At 38.2% G+C, this 18,898-nt stretch overlaps 2 protein-coding genes across 2 annotated transcripts; both read left to right on the top strand.

Annotated features, from left to right (window-relative positions):
* The first annotated feature begins 88 nt into the window (after positions 1 to 88).
* Positions 89 to 1,195, top strand: LOC104089994 (disease resistance protein RGA2-like). Its single transcript, XM_009595019.1, has one exon. It carries the CDS (start codon positions 89 to 91, stop codon positions 1,193 to 1,195), a length of 1,107 nt encoding a protein of 368 aa, XP_009593314.1.
* Positions 1,196 to 1,204: 9 nt separating this feature from the next.
* On the top strand, positions 1,205 to 11,982 carry LOC104089995 (putative disease resistance protein RGA1). Its single transcript, XM_070200374.1, has 2 exons — positions 1,205 to 2,536; positions 11,794 to 11,982. The coding sequence occupies exons 1-2, from the start codon at positions 1,205 to 1,207 to the stop codon at positions 11,980 to 11,982; spliced, it is 1,521 nt and encodes a 506-aa protein (XP_070056475.1).
* The last annotated feature ends 6,916 nt before the right edge of the window (positions 11,983 to 18,898 follow it).

Here is an 18,898-nt window from a genome sequence, read left to right as displayed (position 1 = left end):
AGAAAGTCTAAAAATTTGTACTTATAAAGTTTGTACTTCCTCGGTTTAAAGGAAATTGTTAACCAAGAATCAACCTTTCTCTATGGATATGAAGGTTGTACTGGATATGCTTTTAGGGAAATTGCACTATGTTGGTAACATTGCAAGGGCTTTGAACATGCATTGCCAACTCAGACAATTAGAGCTCTTTGTTAAAGATTCAGGCAATTTTCTCTTGGATTATGAGAAACATGAGATTCTAAAGCTCGCTTTTTATGACGCTGAACATGTGATTGAAGAGTATGAAATTTGGTGTTTGCAAAACCAGTTGATTCCCAATTCGACATCAGCAAAGGTACGTGCTTTTTTCTTCTCTGGATCAAACCCTTTTGCCTATAGGATTCAAATGTGTCTTTTAATGCGAAAGCTCATCAAGAAATTGGATAAGATAGGTAGGAACCGAGTGTTTCCTATGATGAGCATGGCACCTAGTCCTCACAGAGAAAGAGGGCTTACGCATACACTTGCGTATGTGCATGACTCTGGTGTTGTGGGGAGGAAATTTGATAGAGATATTGTTGTTGAAACGCTTTTAAAATCAGGAAATGAAGCAGCCCTTTTTGTATTTCCCATTATTGGAGTTGGAGGCGTTGGAAAAACTACTCTTGCAAAATTGGTCTATAATGATCCAAGGATTGTTAGTCATTTTCAACTGCGTGTATGGGTTTGTGTGTCTCGTGTGTTTAAAATAGAAAAAATATTAGAACAAATTGTGAATTCAGTTAGAGAAGATTTATGTGAGAATTTTGATATGAATGAACTGCAGAATCTTGTTCGTGAGACTTTGTACGAAAAGAAGTATTTGATTGTTCTAGATGATGTGTGGAATGAGGACCCAATGAAGTGGGATGAATTGAAGAAGTTGTTGATGGTAAGTGCTTGTGGAAGCAAGATTCTTGTCACTACGCAGAGTGAGGCAGTAGCTTCAATAATGGGGACGGTTCCTGCATATAATTTGAAGGGTTTATTAAGTGAAGATTGTCTGACTTTGTTCTTGAGTAAGGCCTTTGAACAAGGTCAAGAAGTGTTATATCCAAATCTCGTTGGGATAGCATCAGATATAGTGCAGAAGTGTGAGGGAAATCCCTTACTCTTAATGATTTTAGGATCTTCGTTGCATATGGAAACTGAGGAATGGAAGTGGAATAAAGTTTAAAATCATGGGATGTGGAACTCAAATCAGAATGACAAAATTACACTTGCATTAAAAGTGAGCTATCAGCTATTGCCATCTAATCTCAAAGTCTGTCTTGCTTACTGCTCAATATTACCCAAGGACTGTGTGATTGAAATAGATAAACTGATACAGTTGTGGGTAGCAGAAGGTCTCGTGAATCAGCCTAATGGATCCGAAGATCTTGAACACATTGGGATTCAATATTTCCAAGAGTTATTGTCGAGATCCTTTTTTCAAGAAGTTGAAGAATATCGTTCTGTTATTACTTCACTCTGTAAATTGCATGACCTTGTACATGATCTTGCACTGTCAGCAGCAGGGGTTGAATTTTGTACGGTAAATTCTCACACACAAGACATTTCTGATGAGGTCAGACATGTGGCATTTTCTGATTATGATTTGTCAGGCAAGGAACTGCCAGCATCCCTTCTTAATAACCAAACATTGAGGACCATATCCTTCTCTGTTGATGGAGTAGGTCCGATGAGTACAATGTTTGTTGAGAACTGCATAGCAAGATTCATGCAACTTAGGGTGCTAGATATAAGTGATTCATGTTTTGATGAGCTGCCTCGCTCTGTTGGAGAATTGAAGTACTTAAGATATCTTGACATAAGCTCCAATGGCAGCATTAAAGAATTACCTGATTCAATTAACAAGCTGCTGAGCTTACAGACACTTCGAGTTTCTCATTGTGCACAACTTGAAGGGCTACCTAAAGATATAGGAAATTTGATCAGCTTAAGACACTTGCATATAACCACCAAGCAATCAAGTTTTCCTGATAAAGCAATTGGCTACTTATCACCTCTTCGTTCTTTGTATATTCATAGCTGCACGAATCTTATATCTTTGTCTGAAGGCCTGCAGTATCTTACTAGCCTTCGCACATTGGCAATTATCGGTTGCCCAAGACTGACCTTTTTCCCAAGTGCTATGAAATACCTTACTGCTTTGGAGAATCTGTTGATCGTTGACTGTAAAGAGCTTACATTGTTGGAGTGGCAAGATATCGAAGGACTTAAGATGATCCGGTCACTGGTTATTGGAGGCTTACCCGGATTGGAGTCAAAAGATGTTCAATGCCTCGGGAACCTTAAGATGTTGGTGCTCGCTGGATTACCACAATTAGTTAGCTTGCCCCGATGGCTTGAAGGCTCCAGTGCTACTCTACAATACCTGAGGGTCGAACGATGCCCCAACTTTTCAGCATTGCCAAAGTGGCTGGAAAATCTCATCGCACTTGAAAAACTTGAAATTTCCAAGTGCCATAAAGTATCTTCATTGCCCGAGGGGATGAGTTGCCTCACGAAGCTGAAGGTACTTAGGATCGATAACTGATTGATCTTGAGTTCAGAATGCTAAGGTAGGATATCTCATATTTCTGAGGCTCAAATCAATGGAAAACTGATCAAATTATCCAAATAGCCTATATATAGGTTCCAGGTTGGAGCCGTGAAATCAGCCACTGATGCTTGCGTCAGGGTAGACTGGCTACTTCACATCTCCTTGGGGTGCGGCCCTTTCCCCGGCACTGCGTGAATGTGGGATGCTTTATGCACCGAACTGTCCTTTTTTATAGTCTATGTACATATGGTCCCTCGTTTTGCTTCCTTCGTGCCTTGTGTTGGTTATCATGTTCTTCTTTCTCAATTTCCACTATCTTCAACTTTTTCCTATCTGCTTGTTCCAATGTCTTGATTGTGTTGATTGTTATGTGGCACTCTAACTGCTTTATTTTATGGGAAAACAAGCTACATTTCTGGTGTAACTTCAAATGCAGTTCTAAAGAAAGAAGAAATTTTTAGTTTTAAACTCAAGGATATCATCAATAACAATGCCCCAGGACCATCACAAATCTTCCCCGACATAGCCCTCCTTGTCTCGCCGCGTGCACAATAGTAAAGTAAATGTCCGCCTTGTCTCGCCACACACGCATCAATAATTATCCCCCTTGTCTTGCCGTATGCGCAAACCCAACACATATAGCCCGCCTTCTCTCGCTGCCTGTGCAAATATCAATAATAACAGTAGCACGGACAACTCACGTGCAAATACCCCGACAATACTCTCAACAATCTCACATGTGCCAAAACACAACAATACCACATAACAACTCAGCACCATACGTGGCCATATTCCACAACATTGCCATAACAACAATACCAATAGCACAACAAATGTAGTGATTTTTCTTTTTTGTACTGAATTAATATTACGCCCTTAGTAGCAACTTTTTTGTCTATATGTAAAGCACGTGGAGTCAATAACAAACAGAGGTAATTTTATGGAACTCTAATTTTTACTTTATTATATTAAAGTTATTGGACTATTTTTGTAAAGAAAAAGTTGTTCAATTTTATCTAAGTATCATAAAAAGTTACTTAATATTTTTTTGTTACCAAAAAATCATTCAACTTTGCATAAGTATCATATCAAGTATCTACTTTGTTTCCACCTAGTAACTTTACTAGATGAGCAGCTCGTGCTGAGCATCAGCCCAAAATCCTAGCTGATTTATTTTTCTGGGTAAGTTACAGATATAGTTGGTCAGCCAAAAATAATTATATGTGCTAGTCAAATATACAAAAATTGTTAGTCCCGCTAATATTGTTGTATTTGTAAATAATAATTCTGTAAAATATAAGTTATCGTAATGAAACAGTAATTAATTCGAGCCCACTGAATTCACAGTGTTTCCTTAAGGAATTTAATCCCCTCCTAGTACCCAAGGTTACTCAAAAAATCGTATGGAAATGCTGAGAGGAAGGAGTGCAATGTATAGCCAAAGTTGAGCGTTTTCAGTTTGGTGTTTGTGTTTCGTTTTTGTGTGGTGTCTTTCTTCAACAGCTGCTGCACATATATATAGCAGCCAGCTTTGAAGATGAACGACCCTCCATCCTCCATGGAGGGTCGTCTTGCTTTCTTCTTAACTCTTTAAGAGCTACAAGAAGAGCAATTATATATATACCCACCAAAAATCTTTTCCTCTTCCAATATGGGACAATGTCTCATTGTCAAGAGGAAACTTAAAATTTTACTCAAAAATTTTATTTTCCCTCCATTTCCCATTCACCCTCATTTTAAGACTATTTCATCTTAAAAACAAAACCTCAACAAAAACCATGTATATATATATATATATTACGTATTAATATAAAAAAATTTATAAATTTTATCGGCTATTATTTTTGGGAATGACTATACATTGTAGTTTATGCTATTTTTGTTCTTCCTTTTTTCCATTGTCAGTGTGTTCTTAACATTTTTTTTTGCATCTATCGATTTCACAAATGTATTCATTCAAACAAAGAAAAGATAGAATGGAACAAAACTGTGCAGTTTGCAGAATTAACCAAATTCGTCATGCTAAATCAACAAAAATGTTAAATATACATTGTTAACATTCGAGTGTTGTTCCAAAAATGTAGCCGCCAACTTCCACATATTTACAATATACATCTGTGTAAAATCCAGCCAACTAAAGAACATCAAATGATTTATAGGTGCTTTATCAATATATAAAACAAAAGGGCAGACAAATGATACTGGAAGCAAGAAACAGAAGTGTGAGAAGGATACCCATTTCAAGTCCCAACACAAATTTACGTCGCGGGACCTTCCAAAATATTGTTGCACCCGTACTGGATCTTCTAAAAATGTACTAATTTTTAGAAGATCCGACACATATCTGACGATATTTTCAAAGAGTACAAGCAACATAAACTCAAATAGAGAACTTGTACCAAACATCCGCATTACTCTTTAGAATACGCCTACACCCTACACAAACATCACAGGCAGAATCAAGAAAAGTACAACAAGAACAACAACAACAACAATAACAAGCCCAGTGTATTCCCATAAATGAGGTCTGAAAAAATCAAGAAAAGTAATGTATCAAAATCGAGAGAAAACATATTTCGGGTATATGTGTCAAATAAGTCATTGTCAGTTTGATCTAGAAGTCCATCATCTTCATTCCCTGTCTCTATTAGAAGAAGCTCATGCTAAAGGATCAACTGTAATTACAACAACAACAATTGCGCCTCAATTGCAAACAAAGTTGGGAACCGGGCTTGCGACCAGCAATATGAGCAAGTCCACATTGGCGTAGTTAAAAGATCTACAATAATTTGGCACATAAAATTTTAGGTTCAATGCAAAGTACATAGGAAGTAAGTCACATGAAACCTCTATCTTGGAAAGTATGTATGTATATATTGTTACTTATATATATATATATATATATATATATATATATATATATATATATATATATATATATATATAAGGAACATAATAATGGTAAGGACACACGTAAATATGATCTAAAAGAATTAAATATTGAAGAATTAACTTAAATTGCCGCTCACCCTACCACTTAAACTAAACATAGCCGGTGAGTATATAATATACGCATAATATATATATATAACAATTAATATTGGCTGTCTATTTGTGTAAAGATACCTAAAATATTCCACTAAGCTGAATTTCACATAGTTGGCAAACAATTTGATGTTTTCCATATCATATTCTACTTGGCAAAAGACCAATTTATCGAATGATCAATAGTTCAAAATTGCAAAACTAAAATATTGGCATGGTATGCCGTCCAATATTGTTGCTGGAGTTATATAAGAAGCTTCTGCGTCCTCAAATCAATTATGTATCTTCTTTTTGTTGAAACAATCAACATTGTTATATTAGTTTTCTAGCAAAAGATTTGATCTATATTCGACCACGACAACAACAACTTATTTCTATCTTTGTGAAGGTACAGAGCATGTTTTCGATAGACCATCGGCTCAGAAAAATAAATGAGGGCACACAAGAAAATGTATTGTTCATTACACCAGGGTATGAAATGAGAAACTTGAAAATTATTGAGTTTTTCTACCAAATGAAATAGGCAGCCCGGTACACTAAGCTCTCGCTATGCACGGGGTCTGGAGAAGGGCCGGACCGCAAAGGTCTATTATACGCAGCCATACCTTGCATTTCTGTAAGAGGCTATTTACAGCCGGAACCCGTGACCACTTGATCACATGGCAGCGACTTTACCAGTTACGCCAAGGCTCCCCTTCTTTCTACCAAATTAAATAAATACTCAAAATGTGGATTTGGAGCTTTATTTTTTGGATTAAATCTAGGCAACAATTAAAATAAAAGGTTCGTTGAGTGCTCACAATATCATATATTGTGAAATATAAACTCCTTGGAAGTTAATTTTGTAAATGTGAAATTAGTACCAAACACTTAATAAATGTTCAGGTGTTTTTAGTTGTAGGATAACAAGAACAATAAGATTATGTGAAAATATGATTTATTTTTTTTATTTTATTTTTTTGCAAAAACTTCATATATATGCTTCTATAGGGTCTATGTAGTTTTGTAACCTATTTTTTCTTAGTACATTGAAATACTAAAAAAAACAAAGTACTAAAATCTTTCATATGCTACATTGCTTAAATCTGTCAGGTGCATAAATTTTATTCCCTTGTATAGCTTTGTAGCCTATGCATACATGGTACATAGAAATAAGAAAAGGTTAGACTTAATCTTAGATATTTTACAAATGTGATACTCAAAGTTGAGTGAATATTTTGTTGAAAGAATAGTTTAGTAATTTTTTCCATTATAAAAATAAAAGAGTTAAGTAATTTTGGTGTAATAAAGTAAAAATTGAGTGTCAATTCAAGAAATTAACCCCCAAAATTTGACATCAAATGGATTGATGAATAACTAGCCTGGCTGAATCAGAGTCTAAGTTGTTAAGAATAGCGGAGTTAGATTAAAGTTCATTTTCATAATATTGTATTTGAGTTAGACTGATCTTTAATCTTGATTTACCAAATGTCTAGGCCCATATTATATTGTACACGCTCCAAATATCTAGTCAGAACATAGGGTTAGTCAGAGTATCCCATATTAGTTGAGAAAATATGTTGTTATCTGATGTTCGGCCAAAATGATATACTTTTAGTACATTATTTGCCCTATATTTTGTTAGTTTAGTGATTAATTATGCGACATTTGAGCTAAATTGTATTGTTTTATGTGTATGAGCATCAGAATAAATAGTCAAATGAAAGTTGCACAAAAAGAGGATGAAAATGCAAGAAAAGAGCACAAAATCACCAAGTACCCAAGCCGTGCTACATGCCAGGCATAGCCAGCTCTATAGCCTGCTTTACCGTGCTACAGACCAAGTATAGCCATCTTGACCGCGCTGCAGGCCAGGCGTAGCCAGCTCTGTAGCCAGGATGACCGATATATAAGCCTGGCCTCGCGAGGTCTATAGCCCGGTGATTAAAAGTTGTGGGTTAAAAGACTCCGATCCGGATTTGGACTGAGGGATTTCGGCCCTTACATATAAATTCTCCCCAAACGAGTTGAGAAAGGGTTGGGCACTATTTTGTTGAAGAAAAAGGCTACAGAGCACGGTGGATCAAGAATCAAACGAGTTTTCTCTTCATTTATCTCTTTACTTTGTAGTTTAATGTCTTTGGACATCATGATGATTGTTGATACATTTATGAGTAGATAAACTCGCTCATCTAGGGTTTGATGGATGATCTTTCACTACCTTTAATATAAATTTGATATTGATCTTTCTCTACTTGTTCAACTATATTTTCGTTGTTATTGATTGAAGAGATCTCAATTAACTGTGCCTATTTAGTGTGTATATTACTTGAGAGAGAGTACATATTTACAAGAGAAGGCATTAAAAAAAGTGCATGAGCAAGATATAACTCAAACTACGGGAAATAAGCGACCTCTGACACCCTTTCCGCAGAGGTTGTCAAAATATCAAAAGGATGAGCAGTTAAGAAATTCATGGAGATGTTGAAGCAGATTCAGGTGAATATTCCACTGATTGATACCTTGAGGGAGATGTCCGATTATCAAAAATGATGAAGGACTTGATGTCTCGCTAATTCAACTTTCAAGACTTGGCGACTGTGACACTAACCCAGACTTGTAGTGTTGTCGGGACAAGACCTATAGCTGAGAAACTATCCGACCCAGGGAGTTTCACAATTCTGTGCACCATAGGCAGCTATACTTTTTCCAAAGCATTATGTGATTTGGGGGCGAGCATAAACTTGATGCCCTTGTCTATCTATAAAAGGTTAGGCATTGGAAGGGCAAGACCCACATCCATGTTACTACAGATAGTCGACCGAACGGTGAAGAGTCCATCAGGTATACTTGATGATGTACTTGTGCAGGTTAAAAAGTTTGTATTTCTAGCAGATTTTGTTACTTCCAGGTTGATGAAGAGATTCTCATAATTTTGGGATGGCCATTCTTGGCCACATGGAGAGCTTTGATTGATTGTTAAACGGGGGAGCTAAAGATGACACTGAACGATGAAGAAATAACATTCAATGTGCAGAAGCCTATGCGGCGACCCAGTGAGTTTGCTAATTGCTCTCTGATCGAAGTTGTGGATGTGATTCTGGAGGAGGAAGATGAGGCACTAAATGCAAAAGACCTCTAAGCAGCCTACCTGATGAACTTAGAAGAGGTAGATGGTGAGGACTTAGCAGAGTGGGTTTTAGCCCTTGAAGCTAAGGGTATTGTAAAAGAGAGCTCGAATTCGAACCTTTACACTTAGAAGAAATAAATACCCTCCAGCTAAGCCATCAATTGAAGAGGCACCATAGTTGTAGCTAAAGTCGTTACCATCTGTAACGACCTGACCGGTCGTTTTGAGTATTACAGTCATGTTCCCCCATTTATTGCTCATTTTATACTTTACAATTGTTATGTGACTTGCCGGGGTAATTGATTCGGGTCCCGTGAGGTTTCGGATTGAATTGAGACACTTAGTCTCAAAGATAAAAACTTGAGTTGAAAAGGTTGACCAGATGTTGACTTATGTATAAACTACCACTGAATAGAGTTTTGATGATTCTAATAGCTCTGTATGGTGCTTTTGGACTTAGGAGTGTATACGGAAAAATTATTTAAAAGTCCATAATTAAATTAGGCTTGAAATGGCTAAAATGGAAAGTTTAAGTTTGAAAGTTTGGTCGGGGAGTTGACTTTTTGATATCGGGTTCGGAATACAGTTCTGAAAATTTTCATAGGTCCGTTATGTCATTTATGACTTGTGAGCAAAATTTAAGGTCAATCAGACTTGATTTGATAGGTTTCAGCATCGAATGTAGAAGTTGGTATTTCTTAGTTTCATTAAGGTTGAATTGGGGCATGATTTGTGGTTTTAGCGTTGTTTGATGTGATTTGAGATTTCGACTAAGTTTATATGATATTTTAAGACTTGTTGGTGTATTTGGTTGAGGTCCCGGGGGCCTCGGACGAGTTTTGGATGATTAACGGATCGAATTTGGACTTAGAGGAAAATATGAAAATCTTGCCTTCTCGTACATTCGCACATGCAAACATTTTCTCGCATGTGCGAGCTCGCATAAGCTAGCTTGGCATTGCAGAAGCATGAGTTCTGTAGAAGCGGATGAGACCTCGCAGAAGCGAGTCCGCAGAAGCGACATATTCATCACAGAAGCGGAAAAGGGGAAGGGGAAGCCTCGTCGCAAAAGCGTGCGCGCATAAGCGTCCTGAGCCGCAGAAGAGACGAATCCCTCGCATCTGCGATACCGTAGATGCGTCCAAGTGAGCCGCAGATGCGAAAACTCCTAGACATATAAGTCACTTGTGATCATTGTTAGTCAATAATATTGAATTATCATTGAGTATTTTGACTAGATTACGTATTTTTGAGGTGAAATTCGAGGATTTGGGCCTAGGGATTTGAAAATAAGATTTGAGAATTTGAAGTTCGAGTTTTTGTGAGAATTTAGTAAAGTTGGTATGGTTGGACTTGTGGTTGAATTAACATTCATATTTTGTGACTTTTGACGGGTTCCGGGATGTGGGCCCTACTGGCAATTTTTGAGTGAAATTTTGGATTTTGTTGAAAAATTAGTATTTTTATGGAATTAATTCCTATAATTTGTGTTGACTAAATCAAATTAATTGAGACTAGATTCGAGGCGTTCGAAGGCCGATTCGCGATGCAAAGGCATATTGGAATAAAGACTTACACGGTTTGAGGTAAGTAACACTTCTAAACTTGGTTCTGAGGGTATAAATCTCTTAATTACGTGTTATTTGAATTGTATGGAGGTGATGCACATGCTAGATGACGGGTACGTGGGTGTGTACCATAGAAATTGTGACTTAAATAAATTCCGTGGAGTTGTATAATTAAAGAATCATGTCATTATTCACATATCCTCCACGTATTAGAGGAAATTGAGTTGAGACTCATGTTAAAGATCATGTTTAGGCTATTTGCTAATATTTTGGGACCCACATGGTCGTGTTGCTGTTGAATTACTTGTTTGAATTGTAATTTTGTACTCAGTCACATTCATCATTTGCATATCATATCTCAATTTCTGTTGCCATTCATTGATACATCATGTCAGGTTGATTTTCATGTCATTATGAGCCCGAGAGACTGGAGATTATGAGTGATATTAATGCGATCGGGCTGCACGCCGCAGCATATTTTATATATTTATGCCTGGATGTGGCTATTATAGCGCTTGGGTTGAAGGATCCCCTCCGGAGTCTGCACCCACCACAGTGAGCGCGGTTTATTTATATTGAGGGATGGATCTTCCCTAGACATTGATCTTGTCTGAATCATTTATATTTGGGGATGGATCTTCCCCTAGGCTGGATTGGCCTTATATAATACTGATTGATTGGTTGTTAGTTGATGTGTATATATACGATATGGATCTTCCCTGGGTTGGATTATCCATATACAGTATTGAGTGATTGAATATTTTGAGATTTGTGAGTGCACGAGGTTTTCCACAGAGGTGCATCACATACAGCATGTACATTGGCATGTAGATATAGAGATGTCACATTCCTAATATCATTCAGAATTGATCTATTTTATTTGTACTGAGTTAACTGTTGAACTTGAAAGCATGCCTACATTTCTGTACTGTTATTTCTATACTGGATTGTAGATGTGGAGCTCGTCACTGCTTTCAGCCCAAAGGTTAGTCTTATTACTTATTGAGTACATGGGGTCGGTTGTACTCATATTACACTCTGTACTTCAATTGCAGATCCAGGTATTTTCGGACACGACGGTTGCTAGTTTCTGGAAGATTATCTGTTGGAGACTATCGAGTTAGTTGCTTGACGTCTGCAAACCTTGACTCTATTTCCTTTAAGTTATTTGTACTGTCATACATTTCCAGAAAGTATTTGTATTAGTCAGACTATATTATCATTTAGATGTTAATGTACTCAATGACACCGGGTTTTGGGAGTATATATGTATCTGTATGTGTGGGTTTTTCTATAAAATCTTAATATTATGTTTTCAAACTTAAAATAAATTGTGGTTTATTGCGATTGTCGACTTGCCTAATATTGAGATAGGCATCATCACGACATGCAGATTTTGGGTCGTGACACCGTCTCACCTCAGGTATGCTTTTTTGGGACCTAGCTCGATATTACCTGTTATTATCTCATCTGGTTTGTTAGATGTACATGTAGAACAACTTTTGCAGGTTCTGAAGGAGTGCAAGACTGCAATTGGGTGGACCATTGCAGACATAAAGGGTATCAGCCCAACATTATGTATGCATAAGATTCTACTGGAAGATGAGCACAAACCTTCCAAAGAACATCAAAGAAGGTTGAACCCCAACATGAAAGAAATGGTGGAAAAAGAAGTGATCAAGTGGTTATATGTGTGAATCATCTTCCCCATATTTGATAGCAACTGGGTTAGTTCAGTTTAGTGTGTGCCAAAGAAGGGTGGAATGACTGTAGTGAAAAATGAGAACTAGTTGATCTCAACAAGAATAGTCACGAGATGGCGAATCTGTATGGATTACAGAAGATTGAACAAGGCCACCAAAAAGACCATTTTCCGCTGCCATTCATTGATCGGATGCTAGATAGATTGGTGGGGAGGTCCCACTTTTGCTTCCTAGAGGGATACTCGGGGTATAACCAGATCTCTATTGCCCCGGAGGATAGATAGAAAACGTTGTTCACCTATCCGTATGGTATCTATGCCTTTCGGAGAAAGTCGTTTGGCCTATGCAATCTACCCACCACATTCCAAATGTGCATGATGGCCATCTTCACATATATGGTAGATGACATAATGGAGGTTTTCATGGATGACTTCTCAGTGGTGGGGAACTCATTCGATAATTGTCTTATGAACTTGAAAAGAGTATTGAAAAGGTGTGTGTAGACTAATCTGGTACTGAACTGGGAAAAGTGCCATTTCATTGTATATGAAGGTATAGTCTTGGGACACTTAGTGTCAAGTAAGGGCATTAAGGTGAACCGTGTTAAGGTTGATATAATTGAGAAGTTACCTCCACCCACTTCAGTCAAGTCCATAAGAAGTTTCCTTGGTCACACTGGCTTCTACATGCGGTTTATAAAAGATTTTTCCAAAATTGCTAACCCTTTATGTAAATTGCTGGAAAAAGATCACCCCTTTGTATTTTTTGATGACTGCAAGGTAGCTTTTGAGGAGTTGAAGAAGAGGTCGATGACTGCACTAATCATAGTGGCTTCTGAATGGGAACAACCTTTTGAGTTGATGTGTGATGTAAGTGACCATGTTATGGGAGTATTACTTGGGCAGAGAAACGATAATGTCATGCATCCAATCTACTATGCAAGTAGAACATTGAGTGGTGGCCAACTAAATTACACAGTGATAGAGAAAGAGATGTTTGCAGTGGTGTTCGTATTTGACAAATTCAGGTCATACCTGATAGGATCGAAGGTAATTGTTGATACTGATCATGTTGCTCTCAGGTACCTAATTGAGAAAAAGGAGTCAAACAGAAGGATATAAATTTGACACAGCGTAGATGGTTGGAGATGCTAAAGGACTATGATATTACTATTTTGTATCATCCCGGGAAGGCCAATGTGATGGCTGATACTGTGAGTAGAAAGACGATGAGTATGGGTAGACTTTCATTCATTCATGTTGGTGAAAGGCCTCTCACAGTTGAAGTTCAGACCTTGGCCAATCAGTTCGTGAGATTAGATGTTTCAGAGCCAGTCAGGTTCTAGCTTGTGTGGTGACTCAGTCTTCCTTATATGACCACATCAGAGAGCGCCAATATGATGATCCCTATTTGCTTGTCCTGAAGGACACAGTTCAGCACGGTGATGCCAAAGATGTTACTATTGGATATGATGGGATGTTGAGGATGCAAAGTCGAATTTGTGTGCCAAATATAGGAGGGCTGCGTGAGTTGATTCTTGAAGAAACCCACAGTTTGCGGTATTCCATTCATCCGGGTGCCGCTAAAATGTACCAGGACTTAAGGCAGCATTATTGGTGGAGAAGGATGAAGAAAGATGTAGTTGGGTTTGTATCCCGGTGTTTAAATTGTCAATAGATGAAGTATGATCATTAGAGACCGGTCAGATTGCTTCAGAGACTTGAAATTCCGGAGTGGAAATGGGAGCGTATTACCATGGACTTCGTAGTTGGACTCCCATAGACTTTGAGGAAGTTTAATGTTGTTTGAGTGATTGTAGATCGGTTGACCAAGTCCGTGCATTTTATTCTAATCGGTACTACTTATACTTCAGAGCAGTTGGCCGAGATTTATATCTACGAGATTATTCGCCTACACGGTGTGCCAGTGTCCATCATTTCAGATTGGGGCACGCAGTTTACACCACAGTTTTGGAGAGCAATGTAGCGAGAATTAGGCACACAGGTTTAGTTGAGTATAGCATTTCACCCTCAGACGAACGGACAGTCCGAATGTACTATTCAGATATTGGAAGATATGTTACGTGCTTGTGTTATAGATTTTGAGGGTTCTTGGGATCAGCTTTTGCCACTTGCAGAGTTTGCTAACAATAACATCTACCAATTGAGCATTCAGATGGCTCTATATGAGGCTTTATATGGGAGACGATGTCGGTCTCAGGTGGGTTGGTTTGAGCCGGGTGAGGCTAGACTATTGGGTACTGATTTAGTTCAGGATGCTTTGCAAAAGGTTAAATTGATTCCAGAATGACTTCGCACGGCACAATCTAGACAGAAGAGTTATGCCTACCGGTAGGTTCGTGATGTTACTTACTTGGTAGGATATAAGGTACTACTTCGAGTTTCACCTATGAAGGGTGTTATGAGATTCGGGAAGTAGGTCAAGTTGAGTCCTAGGTATATTGGGCTTTTTGAAATACTTAAGAAGATTGGAGAGGTGTCTTATGAACTTGCATTGCCGCCTAATCTATCGGGTGTTCATCCAGTGTTTCATGTATCTATGCTCTGAAATTATGTCGGGGATTTGTCTCATGTTTTGGATTTCAGTATAGTTGGATGATAATTTGACTTATGATGTGGAGCCGGTGGCCATTTTGGACCGACAAATTCAAAAGTTAAGGTCAAAGAACATAGCTTGAGTAAAAGTACAATGGAGAGGCTAGCCAGTCCGAGAAGCTACTTGGGAGACTGAGTGGGAGGTGCAGAGCAAATATCCACACCTATTTGAGACTCCAAGTATGATTTTAAACCCGTTCGAGGACGAACGTTTGTAATGATCTGGCTGGTCATTTTGAGTATTATAGCCATGTTCCCCAATCTACTGCTCCTTTTGGGCTTTACAACTATTATGTGACTTGTCGGGATAATTGGTTCGGGTCTGGTGAGGTTTCGAAATGAATTGAGACACTAAGTCTCAAAGATGAAAACTTAAGTTGAAAAGGCTAACCGGATGTTGACTTATGTATAAATGACCTTGGAATAGAATTTTGATGATTCCAATAGCTCTGTATGGTGATTTTGGATTTAGGAGTGTGTCCGAAAATATTATTTGGAAGTTCGTAGTTAAATAAGGCTTGAAATGGCTAAAATAGGAAGTTTAAGTTTGAAAGTTTGGCCGGGGAGTTGACTTTTTGATATCGGGGTCAGAATCTAATTCTGAAAATTTTCATAGGTCCATTATGTTATTTATTACTTGTGTGCAAAATTTGAGGTCAATCGTACATGATTTGATAGGTTTCGGCATCGAATGTAGAAGTTGAAATTTCTTAATTTCATTAAGCTTGAATTGGGGTATGGTTTATGGTTTTAGCATTGTTTGATATGATTTGAGGTTTCGACTAAGTTCGTATGATGTTTTAGGACTTGTTGGTGTATTTGGTTGAGATCCCGGGGGCCTCGGGCAAGCTTCAGATGATTAACGGATCGAATTTGGACTTAGAGGAAAATCTAAAAATCCTGCCTACTGATGCAATCACACCTGCAGACATTTTCTAGCAGGTGCGAGCTCGCAGAAGTGTGAGGTCCATAGAAGCGGACGAGACCTTGCAGAAGCGAGTCCGCAGAAGCGACATATCTATCACAGAAGTAGAAAAGGGGAAATGACAGCCTCGTCGCAGAAGCGGACTCTTATCCGCAAAAGTGTCCTGAGCCGCAGAAGCGACGAATCCCTCGCATCTGCAAGATCGCAGATGTGGCCAAGTGACTTGCAAAAGCGAAAACCCCTGGACAAAATTAAATAAAAGGGGTTGCGGGATTTTGGAATTTATGGACATTTCTAACCCGGGCTGAGGCGATTTTTCAAAACAAATTCACGGGAAAACTTGAGGTAAGTCACTTGTGATCATTGTTAGTCAATAATATTGAATTATCATTGAGTATTTCGACTAGATTACGTGTTTTTTTAGGTGAAATTCAAGGATTTGGGCCTAGGGATTTGAAAATAAGATTTGAGGATTTGAAGGTCGAGTTGTTGTCAGAATTTAGTAAATTTGGTATAGTTGGACTCGTGGTTGAATGAGAGTTCATATTTTGTAACTTTTGTCGGGTTCCGAGATGTGGGCACCACTGTCAATTTTTGAGTGGAGTTTCGGATTTTGTTGAAAATGTTGTATTTTTATATGAAATTAATTCCTATAATTTGTGTTGACTAAATCAAATTAATTGAGACTAGATTCGAGGCGTTCGGAGGTTGATTTGCGAGGCAAAGGCATATTGGAATAAAAACTTACACGGTTTGAGGTAAGTAACACTTCTAAACTTGGTTCTGAGGGTATAAATCTCTTAATTACATGTTATGTGAATTGTATGGAGGTGACGCCCATGCTAGGTGACAGGTGTGTGGGTGTGCACCATAGAAATTGTGACTTAAATAAATTCTGTGGAGTTGTATAATTAAAGAATCATGTCATTATCCACATATCCTCCACGTATTAGAGGAAATTGAGCTGAGACTCATGTTAAAGATCATGTTTAGGCTACTTGTCGATATTTTGGGACCTACAGGGTCGTGTTACTATTGAATTATTTGTTTGAATTGTAATTTTGTACTTAGTCACATTCATCATTCGCATATCATATATCAGTCTCTGTTGTCATTCATTGATACATCATATCATCATGTTGGTTGATTTTTATGTCATTGAGAGCCCGAGAGACTGGAGATTTTGAGTAATATTTATGGGATCGGGTTGCACACCGCATTATATTTTATTTATTTATGTCTGGATTTGGTTATTATCGCTTGGGCTGAAGGAACCCCTCCGGAGTCTGCACCCCCACGGTGAGCGCAGTTCATTTATATTGAGGGATGGATCTTCCCTAGACATGGATCTTGTCCGAATCATTTATATCTGGGAATGGATCTTACCCTAGGCTGATTGGCCTTATACAGTACTGATTGACTGATTGTCAGTTGATGTGTATATATACGGGATGGATCTTCCCTAGGTTGGATTGGCCATATACATTACTAAGTGATTAAGTATTTTGAAATTTGTGAGTGCACGAGGTTTTCTACATAGGTGCATCACATATAGCATGTACATTGGCATGTAGATATAGAGATGTCACATTCCTCATATCATTCAGAATTGATCTATTTTATTTGTACTGAGTTAACTGTTGAACTTGAAAGCATGCTTACATTTTTGTACTGTTATTTCTATATTGGACTATACCTGTGGAGCTCAACACTACTTTCAGCTAAAAGGTTAATCTTGTTACTTATTGAGTACATGTGGTTGGTTGTACTCATACTACACTCTACACTTCGTGTGCAGATCCAGGTACTCTACACGTTCGCACACCTTGACTCTCTTTCCTTTCAGTTATTTGTGTTGTCCTACATTTCCATAAAGTGTTTGCATTAGTTAGACTATAATATCATTTAGATGCTCATGTACTGAGTGACACGGGGTTTTGGGAGTATATTTGTATCTGTATGTGTGGGTTTTTCTATTAAATCTTAATATTATGTTTTCAAACTTAAAATAAATTATGGTTTATTGTGGTTGTCATCTTGCCTAATATTAAGATAGGCGCCATCACGACATGCGGATTTTGGGTCGTGACACCGTCTCACCTTAGGTATGCTTTCTTGGGACCTAGCTCGACATTACCTGTTATTATCTCATCTGGTTTGTTAGATGTACAGGTATAACAACTTTTGCATGTTCTGAAGGAGTACAAGACTACAATTGGGTGGACCATTGCAGACATAAAGGGTATCAGCCCAACGTTATGTATGCATAAGATTCTACTAGAAGATGAGCACAAACCTTCCAGAGAACATCAAAGAAGGCTGAACCCCAACATGAAAGAAGTGGTGAAGAAAGAAGTGATCAAGTGGTTCGATGCGTGAATCATCTTCCCCATCTTTGATAGCAGCTGGGTTAGCCCAGTTTAGTGTGTGCCAAAGAAGGGTGGAATGACTGTAGTGCAAAATGAGAACAACTAGTTGATCTCAACAAGAATAGTCACGGGATGGCGAATATGTATGGATTATAGAAGATTGAACAAGGCCACCGAAATGACCATTTTCCATTGCAATTTATTGATCAGATGCTTAGATAGATTGGCAGGGAGGTCCCACTTTTTCATCCTAGATGGATACTCAGGGTATAACCAGATCTCTATTGCCCCCGGAGGATAGAGAGAAAAGATCGTTCACCTGTCCGTATGGTATCTATGCCTTTCAGAGAATGTCGTTTGGCCTATGCAATGCACCTGCCACATTCCAAAGGTGAATGATGGCCATCTTCACAGATATGGTAAAGAACATAAAGGAGGTTTTCATGGATGACTTCTCAGTGGTGGGGAACTCATTCGATGATTGCCTTATGAACTTGAAAAGAGTATTGAAAAAGTGTATGGAGACTAATCTGGTACTGAATTAAGAAAAGTGCCACTTTATTCTACATGAAGGTATAGTCTTGGGACACCTAGTGTCAAGTAAGGGCATTAAGGTGGATCGTGCTAAGGTTAATATAATTGAGAATTTATATCCACCCACTTCCGTCAAGGCCATAAAAAGTTTCCTTGGTCACGCTGGCTTCTACATGCGGTTTATAAAAGATTTTTCCAAAATTGCTAACCCTTTGTGTAAATTGCTTGAAAAAGATCACCCTTTTGTATTTTCTGATGACTGTAGGGTAGCTTTGGAGGAGTTGAAGAAGAGGCTGGTGACTGCACTAATCATAGTGGCTCCTGAATGGGAACAACCTTTTGAGTTGATGTGTGATGCAAGTGACCATGTTGTTGGAGCAGTACTTGGGCAGAGAAAAGATAAAGTCATGCATCCCATCTACTATGCAAGTAGAACATTGAGTGGTGCCCAACTTAATTACACAATG

The sequence above is a fragment of the Nicotiana tomentosiformis genome, chromosome 4, assembly GCF_000390325.3.
Source record: "Nicotiana tomentosiformis chromosome 4, ASM39032v3, whole genome shotgun sequence".
In the NCBI taxonomy this organism is placed as follows: Eukaryota; Viridiplantae; Streptophyta; class Magnoliopsida; order Solanales; family Solanaceae; genus Nicotiana; species Nicotiana tomentosiformis.
Note: the sequence above shows the minus strand (reverse complement) of the source record. Positions and strands in the feature narration are given on the sequence as shown.